General features: G+C 41.7%; 1 protein-coding gene across 1 annotated transcript; it reads right to left on the minus strand.

Annotated features, from left to right (window-relative positions):
- Positions 1-254: 254 nt before the first annotated feature.
- On the minus strand, positions 255-3,564 carry LOC143218888 (uncharacterized). The gene is made up of 9 exons (XM_076444455.1): positions 3,519-3,564; positions 3,114-3,434; positions 2,851-3,056; positions 2,589-2,716; positions 2,080-2,378; positions 1,536-1,710; positions 882-1,250; positions 506-785; positions 255-272 (listed from the first exon to the last, which is right to left on the minus strand). The coding sequence occupies exons 1-9, from the start codon at positions 3,562-3,564 to the stop codon at positions 255-257; spliced, it is 1,842 nt and encodes a 613-aa protein (XP_076300570.1).
- Positions 3,565-11,006: the final 7,442 nt, after the last annotated feature.

The following is an 11,006-nucleotide window of genomic DNA, read 5'->3' on the forward strand; positions in this document are numbered from 1 at the left end:
GATTTTGTAGGAGCAAAAATAATGAAACAAACACCGTGGACCCTCCAAAATCACCAACTAACCCGGCATTTGCCCGACGCTCCAGGGAAAACCACGGCTTAAAAACCTGGAGTGGTTAGCGGCCGAAATACAACAATATCAATTAACAATTAGTAACTTCAAAATAACAACAATATTATAATTCTAATGTATGCGGTCTTCAATTTCTCCCTCCACAACTTGCTTTTCCTTTTCTTTTCTTGTACTCCTGCAAATTAGTAGACCAGCGATTCCTAGCATACCAGGATTAACGTTAGCATCTTCGAAAACTAAGGCTTATTATTGATTTTTTTAATAATAATTTCTACTACTACTACTTATCATTGAACTTCGCAAGTCTATTAACATGCACTACTTTAAATTTCTGTTTATTCTTCTTAATCCTATAGACAACATCACTCAATTTTGTGTTAATAACATACGGTCCATCCCAATGACATTGAAGTTTAGGGCACTTCCCTTTTACTCTGAGAGGCTGATATAACCATACCAAATCCCCTTCCCGAAAAGATTTCTCCACTACTTTAGAATCATATTGCTGTTTCATTTTAAACGAAGAAATTTCTTGTTGCTTTCTAACGAATTTGTGAATAGTATCCATTTTATCTCTCAAATCTAAATTGAAATCACAATACAAAACATTCCTAATTGGAAGACTTCCGCGCAACAAATCCAATGGCAAACAAATATCTCGACCGTATAACATCATTGATGGACTTAATTTTAAACTTTCATGCTGAGCAGACCTATACGCAAGAAGAAAAAGAGGGACTAAGTCGTCCCAATCCCTTTGATGCTTAGACACAAACATTGAAAGATATTGAAGAATTGTCCTATTTAACCTTTCTACAAGACCATCCGATTGTGGATGTAAAGGAGTCGTTCTAGTTTTCTTAGTGCCCAACAAAATCATTAGTTCTTTAAAAATATTTGATTCAAAAGTTCGGCCTTGATCAGAATGAATTTCTTGAGGAACTCCGTGACGACTTACAATATCCTTAATTAACGCATTAGCTACGGTTTTAGCCTGAAAATTTGGTAAAGGTATTACTTCTGGCCATCTAGTGAAGTAATCTGCCACAACTAACATAAAACGGTTTCCAGAAAATGATTTTGGTAAAGGACCTAAGATGTCTAAAGCTATTCTCTCGAAAGGAGAACCTACATTGTAAATTTGCAACAATCCCTTGCCACGATTAGCCGTGCCTTTCCTGGAGATACAAACCTCACAACGATTACACCATTTTTCTACATCCTTAATACAATTAACCCAATAAAAACGTTCCCTGATCCGAGAAACTGTTTTATTGATGCCGAAATGTCCCCCAGCAGTCGAATCATGAGCCTCACGAAGAACTGCATCTTTCTTTTCTCTCGGTACCACTAATTGCCAAACTATCTTTTTTCCCTCCGCAGATTCCCACTTTTTGAATAAAAGACCATCTCGAATCTCTAAAGATTCCCACAATGAGAAATAAAATTTAACCTCCGGTGACGTAGCCGTCAAAACTTCTTTAGGCGGCTTTTTTCCCAACAGTTTACTTTTAAAAACCAATTCTAAGTGTGGATCATTCCTCTGAGAACTCTCCCAATCCTGCATTTCAAACAAAGAACACTGAGTACGAAGGATTGGAATTTCTTCAACCTCCTGACAATGTTCGTCCCTACTTTCTGCATTTAAACAATGCCTACAATTATCTGTCCAACAAGGCCTTCTAGATAACGCATCAGCATTGGAATGTAATTTACCACTCCGATAACAAATCGTGAAATCGTATTGTTGAAGTCTTTCTAACCATCTGGCTATCTGACCCTCAGGGTTTTTAAACGAAAGTAACCACGATAACGCCGCATGATCTGTACGTACTGTAAATTTCCTTCCATACAAGTAATGATGAAAATGCTCTATAGCTTTAATTATCGCCAACAACTCCCTTCGGGTAATGCAATAGTTTTTTTCTGATTTGTTTAGAGATTTATTAAAATAAGCAACCACTCTCTCTTCACCATCCTGAACCTGCAGTAAAACCGCCCCTATACCGACATTCGAAGCATCCGTATCTAACAGGAATGGATCACTGTGCGAAGGATAAGCTAAAATCGGTGTTGAAGTTAAACAAATTTTTAACTCTTCAAAAGCTTTCTCCGCTTTCTCTGACCAAACAAAACTTTTATTTTCCGTCAAGTCAAAAAGCGGCCTTGCAACAGTGGCATAATTCTTTACAAACCGCGAAAAATAAGTACACAACCCTAAAAAGCTTTTCATTTCCGACTTATTCCTCGGTCTAGGCCACTCTCTGATCGTGGAAATTTTCTCCGGATTCGTTTTAACACCTTCCCTAGAAACAATGTGCCCTAAGTATTTCACCTCTGCATGAAAAAAAGAACATTTTTGAGGAGCCACAAGAAGACCTGCTACGCGTAGTTTATCAAATACCAAATGCAAATTTTGCAGTTCCTCTTCGAACGTCTTCCCAAAAATGATAATATCGTCTAGATAAACGAGACACTTTCGCCAAGTCAAATCTCCCAAAACATTTTCCATTAACCTCTCAAACGTAGCTGGAGCATTACACAACCCAAACGGCATCACCCTAAACTGCCATAACCCTTCGCCTACTGAAAACGCAGTCTTTTCGCGATCCCTCTCATCCATCTCGATCTGCCAATAACCACTCTGCAGGTCCAAAACCGTAAACCACGAAGATCCCGCAATCGCATCCAGAGTATCGTCAATCCGAGGTAAGGGATATGAATCTTTCTTCGTTATGTTGTTTAGCTGGCGATAATCTATACAAAACCTTGTCAAACCATCTTTCTTTTAACTAAAACCACCGGCGACATCCAAGAGCTAACCGATTTTTCAATCACCCCCTGGTTTTCCATGTCCGCAATTAACTGCCGTACTTCGTCCTTTCGCTGAACGGGAACCCTACGGGGAGCTTGTTTAATAGGTGCGTGACCTCCTGTATCTATTCGATGCTTCACTACCTTGCACTTTCCCAACTGCTTTTTATCTTTTGCGAAGACGTCTTGAAATGAAATTAGAAAATTCCTAAAGTCTTCCTTCTCACTCTGGCCCAGGAGTACGGAATTTTCTTCCAAAATCGGAAACAAAAACTCTGGCAAAACCCGGTCTTCAGAATCCCCTGCAATGCCTTCGCCACTTTCCGAAGACCAAGCATCGATAGAACAATCATTAAACCAAATTTTGTCTACTCCGGCAATATGCAAACAGTTATTCTCCAAATCGACCGAACACCTATATCTTGACAGAAAATCCAGCCCTAAAATGCAATCTTCCTCGATATCGACAACGAGAAACCTATGCCGAACGCGTAGTTTTCCAAACTCAACAAAAGTGCTACGCTCCCCGAAAATCTGAACCCTCTCTCCTGTAACGGATCTAAGATGTATTTCGCCTGACATTGAGCAACAACCCTCAACTGACGTCCCCTTTAGGAGTGAAACTCGCGAACCGGTATCGACAATGAACTTTCGGGAATGACCATCCAGAAGGCCCATGACGCTAACACCAGACTCGACCGCGACGTTATTAACCGAAGAAATTCGACAGAGGGTATTTTCTTGTATTTGATCGTTTGCAACCCTCTTTACAACGATCCCTTCTGGTTTCCCGAAGCGTTAGTCTTATTCAAAGAACAATTTGAAGAAATATGACCAATTTTTCCGCATTTCCAGCAAGTCAAAGGTCTGCTAAAGTCACGTGGCTGTCCCCCGTATGGACGAAAACGGCGCGTGTCCATCCTCGCACTCTCCTGCATAGGCTGCTGGGACCTCCAAGAGTCCTGAAAATTTAGAGCTTCCACCCTCACCGCGATCGCGAGTGTCTCGTCCAGTGTGGAACGATTCATCGAAGCAAGAGTAACATCTCTCTTGAGATTGTGGTCCCCGATCGCCTCAAGGAACCTCTGATGCGCTTGTTTATCGCGAAATTCCGGTGTCGCGTCAGGGAAAGCCGAATGGGAAAGAAAACAAATTTGGTTAGCCAAAGCCCGAAGAGACTCTCCCCTACGTTGTCTATAATTAAAGAACCTAAACCGGTCTAGCTGAGCCAAGTGCTCATTGCCATATTGAATATTTAATCGAGAAACAAGCGCGTCAAAGTCGGTACGTTTCGATTCCTCGAGACACGACAGGGCCGTAAGGGCCTCACCCTCAAGAGAGTCTACGAGGGCCAGACTCTTAGTAGTATCATCCCAGTTATTAATCTTTGCCAGGGTAAGAAACTGTGTCAAGTACAGTCTCCATGAACCCGAACCGTTAAATTTTGCGGGTTTAACGCGGTAACAAGATGGATTAGCATTGCACGGACGCGAACATTGATTGAACGCGCGTGAACCTACGTCACCGGCGGCCTCACGGTTCCCATCCCCTACAAATCTCTCCAAAAGAGAAGTAAGTTGGCAAAGACTGGCCTGATTATTCGCTAACTGTGTTTGCATGGACGTGAACTCCTCCGCTCGAAAATTCGCCTGGTTTTCCAGCAGTCGAGCTTCCAAAGCCGCGAGACGCTCCTCCAAACGAACAGATCGAGTCTGCATCTCGTTCCGCTAGTCGCTTGCTCAACAGCAGAATCCCACTTCTGACACCAATGTAACGAAGTCTCTATTACACTAAATAAATGGACACACTTTCAATAACTGTAATACGCTACTTTTCGGAGGAAAGCAACTTATCTTTGGCTAAATCGCTTTTATCGCCTTTGACGTCTTCAACGTCCGCTCTCTATCGTGTTTGTCTTTCGACTCTCAATCGTTCCAGCGTCGTTTTCCTAACGACGCTGTAACCAACCTGAATCTTCCAACAATTCTATACAACGGGTATACCGACAGACGCATAACATTAGTATGCCGGTAGACCCGTAACAATATCAATGTATGCGCCAGGAGTAGAATCTACAGAATTCATAAACGAACTAGAATATATAGTGAAATAGCTAGAATTAGAAAAAATAAACAACTTTTATATTATAGCAGGCGACCTAAACGCAAAGCATCCAAACTGGGAAAACCATTATTATAACGGCAGAGGATTAGCTCTCGCAAACTGGCTAGACGATAATAGTATCCAATTCAGAGAATGTCTCTAAAAAATACAAATATACCAACATTTTATAGGGGCAACTCATATATTGATGTGGGTCTGATTGACAGCAGAATAAACTTACACAATGTAAACACAGATAACACAATAAAAACTATCATTATGGATAGCGATCACAGGGCAATTAACATACAATTTTCACTCCCAAACAAAGAAGATAGAATATGTTTTACAACACCAAACAGTCCACTCATATATAATAAAACAAAATGGCCTGATTTTAAAAAGTATTTAACCACGAACTACAACAATAGTATACCGGCAGACAGAAATCTAACAAACCAAGAAATTGACGAGGGACTAGCACTAATTAATGAATCAATAGAAAAAGCAATTGATATACACTTACCCAAACAAACAGAATACAACTCCACTGAATTGTATCTGAATAGAAAAATTAAAGATTTACTCAAGACAAAAAGTAAATTGATCTCTATTTTAAATAACGAATATAGAAAACCATCTATTCAAGCTCACGTTATAATAAAAGAAACAAAAGAATTAATTAAAAGCTGTAAAATTCAAATCAAACAAGAATTCCAATCATTGGTAAATAGATACTGGGAAAACAAGATTAAAAAGATACCTTTACACTCAAATAAAACGTTCCCACAATTGAACCCCATTTTCAGAAAAAAGAACAAAATAGAAATTCCAAATTTAGAAATAAATAACAATAACACAAAGATAATAGAAGAAGCAGAAATCCCGCTAGACAAAATATACAAAAACGAAAAAAATAATTTCATCATAACAAACGAAAAAGATAAAATGAATGTAATTGGAGCAAGTTTTGCAGCAGTCTACTCACAAAATAAAGAACTAGGTAAAATAAGACTCACAGAACTTAGCGAAGAACATAATAAAAAATTAATGGAAGAAATTAAAGAAGCAACGATAACGGGAAAAAGCTTAATACAGTTCACAGAAAGCAACCGAGCAACGAATCCCTCATGGGACGAAGATCCAAAATACTTCACGAACGTATACATGATGGAGAGAATATTTCAAACACTAAATAATAAAAAATCTGCAGGACCGGACAAAATACCTAATATAGTTTTAAAGAATCTACCGAGTCGAATCATAGACGAGTACACAATTCTATTCAATAATTGCCTAAACAATTCTTATTTCCCAAATGAATGGAAAACGGCCAAGGTCATACCAATCTGCAAAAAAGGAAAAGATCCAACACAATCCACAAGCTATAGATCAATCAGTTTACTACTACTACTAAAATTAAAATAATCCCAGACGAACAATTCGGATTTAGATACAAAATGAGCACCGTACATGCATTACAAAAATTAACTTCAGATATACACGAAGCAATAGACAACAAAGAAAGTGTAGCAGCATGTCTAATAGATTTAGAAAAGGCATTTGACACAATATGGGTGAAGGGCCTACTATATAAATTAAACAAAAAGGGATGCCCAGCCCATCTTATAAAAATAATTGCAAGCATGCTAAATAATAAAAAATTTTTTGTTTCCTTAGATATGTGACGTGGCAGATTTAGCCTACGTCACTCCGAACCTTAAGCGAAAGACCGGGTCACTGAAAAGCGGCATAATAACGAAACGATTATAACGAGCGCTCTCCCTGGGACATCCGAACGCCCAGAGAATAGAATTATCGCATTTGAAAGTCGCGCCGCCGGGCGCGACAAGAGTTTTCAGAAACCACCGAAATCGGCGAGGAGCCCGATACCTGTCTCCGGCCGCCGATTGGCGGAAGGCCGCAAGCGGAGACGCTCGGAACACCAATCACAGGGCGCCGCTGGCGAGGAAGACGGCGAGGATTGGACCGAGCCCGGATCTGTCAACCCGGAGAAAGCGACGAGGCTGTTAAACATAAGGACGATCAGCAGTCCACCCTCGTCGACGTCTCATCCGGAAAATGCCATGAGAGCTACACCGGAACGGCTCGGATCCATGGATGCCGACTAACCGCCTTATATCGGCCAGGCTTCGGAAAATAGAAAATACCGAAGGCCCGGGCCGACATGTCATCGAGTCGTCCCTGTGTCCAGAAACAACGTGATTGGCCCGAGCGTCGCCGAAGACGAGAGTGGGGGGAAAACTCGCTTCCGCGTTCCGAACCATCTCGAACTGGGCCACTGGGTCGAAGGACTACAATTAGTAAAGACGTGCGAACCTTAGACCGCGATTCAAAAAGTATTTTGCGACTGCCGCCATTACAGCGATATTGGTAAGTGCCGGTCAGGCTTCATTTCGATATAATTTTGTGACCAGTTCGTGTTGGTTCGGGGACGTTATTTGAGTTCGCGAAAGTTCGTATCGCGGTGTACCGCGTGTTTCCCCGCGTTTACCGTTGACCAGGAGTCGCTCTCCTGAGAGGCTCGCGAGGCCGCGGATCGTGTGTCGCCGAATCCTCGTGCACGAGCTATTCGGGACCCACGATATTCGCTCGGTAATTCTTCGGGTTGCCCTCGGATTGTTCCTCGGGAGGATAATGCGCCGTATTCGTTTCGTATCGTTCACCGTTCGCACGTTTCGCCCAGTCTCGAATTAGGAACGCGTACGTCACCGGAGCTCGGTCGAATTCGTGCCCTCGTGGCTTGTAAATTCACGCGAAGTCCTGTGACGACCGAGCTCGACGCGATAGAAGTTATTCCGCGCGATCGGCCGAACAGCCGCCGTCACTTTCGTGTTCGCGCCGGCAAATCCATTGACTACCGCTGGTAGCGGCCGGCGGATTGTATGACCATCTCGTTTTAATAAACGACTATACTTTGCCCGAGATCTACCGAGTAGCTTCATTTACCGTGAGAAAAGTTCTCGTCGCGGGGAATGCCCCGTTCCTTTCCTCACGTGGTTCCCTGGACCCGTTCGCGGCCGTCACCGGCCTAAACGGTGTTCGCAGATTCGACGTCACTTTGAGAACCGATCGAATCGTTCGAGAGTTCGCGTGGTACGGTATCGTACCTGGCGCCCGTTCGCTTCGTGTACAATTTTGTCGTTCCGTTCGAATCTGCGAAGATCTTTTGTCTCGAGAGGACCACGTGTCGCGCGACCGAGCGTGGCCCGGTCGCAAGGCCATAATTTCTCGAAGGCGTTTACCTCTCTGTTCGCAGGGAAATAAACGCCGTGACAGATAATAAAAAAAATGAACTGTTTGAAGTGATCGACGGTCTACAGCAGGGAACTGTAACGGCTCCAGTATTATTCAACTTCTATAATGCAGACATCCCAAAACTATTCAATATTTTAGACTGGAATGATATAAAAGTACTCTTTTTCACAGACGATCTCATAGTGTACATAAAAGGAAAAAACGTATTTAAATTACAAGAAAAAATGCAAGAAATCTTCAACAAAATTAACGACTATTATATGACATGGAAACTAAAGATTAATCCCACAAAATGCGAAACAATTCTATTCAGACGGAAATTAACAAACCAATGTCAAACATTTCGAAAAACATATAAATTATTCAAAATAAAATCAAACAATACAAGTATTCCACACAAAGATATAGTTCGTTACTTAGGTGTACATCTAGATGATCGTCTGATGTTAACTAAACGCGTAAAAATTCAATTAGAAAAAGCAAGAAACGCCTTCATGGCAAACAGTAGAATCTTCTTCTCAAACTACCTAAAAACCAAAATTAAAATATTATGTTATATGCTGCTAATAAGGCCTATCATCACATATGGATGCCCAATATGGTATAATATAAGCCCGCACCTAATGGAAAAAATAAGAGCATTCGAAAGAAAATGTCTTAGAGCATGTACATACATGTACAGGAGTAGCCATTCTTCCTAATGAGAACTTCCTAAAATATGAAAGTTGCAAAAACTTATATAACAAAGCAAACATCCCAAGAATAGACAACCACATAATAAAACTGATAAGAAACTACTTCGCCAAATCAAACAAAATAGATAGGAACAATCTGATCATGACATCCCTATACCCACACGATGAATATTACACAAAAACACTCGAAACAGGCAATATTCCTCCCGAAGCGTTTCTCTTACTAGATAAAACAGGTAGAATTACAGACAGTAACAACATACCAATAATATACCACCTAAATAGAAAATCAAACGACAAAAGAATAATGTACCCACCGAACATAAACAGTATGAACGCAACACACAAAATTTTATACAACACGTCAATTCCAGATAGAGATATCAAAGATGGTTACACCAAAAATAAAAAAAGATATTGGTGGTTAAACAACTAATCTCAAAAACTGTTTAAATATAGGTAGGATTAATTAGTTTTATTAGTTTTATATTTTATTCTTTTTTATTGTTGCTATTCGTTTAGTTGTCTTGTTTTTTAGGCGTATAGATGTGAATAGTGTAAATAGTGTAAATAGTGTAAATAGTGTAAATAGTTAACATAACCTTCTCGATACCCTGAAGATCAGAAAAACCAAACCGTTACCTTTTTTTTCACTTTTTTTTGCGGAAACTACAACTAAGAAAAACAAAATTACAAATGTTAATTAGTATATAAGATATAGATAAAGACTAGTGAGACTGATAGGTTAAGTTAATGTAAAGATATGGTTGTGAGCGTCACTAAGGGACCAGGGAATATGTATTTAAGACTAGAAAAACTCACGTAGCTTATTCTCTACCCTGATCAATGTAATAACCTTTGTATACATTGAACTTTTGAATAAAAATCTTCAAAAAAAATTGGGCTACCAAGCGGTAGACCGGGGTTCGAATCCCGTCGGGTAAGAAATGTTTTTCTCGGTTTTTTTCTCCGTTTAAAATCTCCGTTTAAATTTTAGCCTCTTCTTCGACTTTCGTTACATCGCTTCGTTACATCGCTTCGTTACATCGTTCCGTTACATCGTTCCGTAACACCACTACCGTAACAAAAGAAAATCGTTACCCTCAGCAAAGAAGTTTCACTTCAAAAGAGACCTGTGGCCACTGTGGAACCGCTGGACACTCCTTCAAGGACTGCCCCAGCAAGACCACCCCTGAAGTCTGCAGCAACTGCAAGAGATACGGAAGAGACCACCACCACTCCGTGAAGAGTAACGAATGTCCCGCATACAAAGCTGCGATCAACCAGGTCCTCTCTAGAACTGACTATGGCCAATAATATTACCATAAACGGCCGGGAGTTAAAAATCGCGCAACATAACATGCGGGGGTCGCACAATATGTCTCACTGGAGATGCGGAGAGTGATGAACGAGGAGGATATTGACATCTTGCTAATGCAGGAACCCTACAATGTTAGAGGTCGACTTCTGGGACTCAGGGGCTGTCTCACTGTCACCGGGGGGAAACCACAGTCTCACGTGATGGCGGCAATAGCCTTACGTAACCCAAGGCTCAACGTTCTGAAGCTCGCTCGCCTGTCCAACGAGTACTGCACATGTGTTGAGATCTCGGGCACTGCTGGAAGGATATACCTGGCCAGCATCTACTTTAGGTTGACATCGATCGCTATCTCAGTCTGATACACGACATCTGCCACGAACTGCGTGGCCAGAGGTTGATCATAGCGGCTGACATGAACGGTAAATCTCCCATGTGGCACAGCGGGATTCTGGACGGTCTGGGCGTGATGCTGGAGGAGACGATAGCGTCAGAGAACCTGGTGGTGCTCAACAGCCCGGGCAACCCCCCCCCCCCACCTTCCGAAACCACTGCGGAGAATCGAACATCGACGTCACAGTGGCCACGGAGGCGGTGGCCGGACTCATCCGCGACTGGGCTGTGCATGAGGGATGGACGACGAGCGACCACAACCCTATCTCTTTCTGCGTCGGATTCCCAGATCGAGCGGGGGCCACCGGAGCCCGAGAGTCAGCGCTGCACCA

This window comes from Lasioglossum baleicum, chromosome 20, assembly GCF_051020765.1.
Source record: "Lasioglossum baleicum chromosome 20, iyLasBale1, whole genome shotgun sequence".
Classification (NCBI taxonomy): Eukaryota; Metazoa; Arthropoda; class Insecta; order Hymenoptera; family Halictidae; genus Lasioglossum; species Lasioglossum baleicum.

What these genes read in the sequence shown, in the direction of transcription:
- LOC143218888 (XM_076444455.1), bottom strand. Translation starts at nt 3,564, where the DNA reads ATGGGCCTTCTGGATGGTCATTCCCGAAAGTTCATTGTCGATACCG. An exon ending in AAAGTTCATTGTCGATACCG is followed by an intron (nt 3,435 to 3,518) that starts GTTCGCGAGTTT and finishes GATCCGTTACAG; the next exon opens with GAGAGAGGGTTCAGATTTTC. An exon ending in TTCCGTACTCCTGGGCCAGA is followed by an intron (nt 3,057 to 3,113) that starts GTGAGAAGGAAG and finishes TCTTCGCAAAAG; the next exon opens with ATAAAAAGCAGTTGGGAAAG.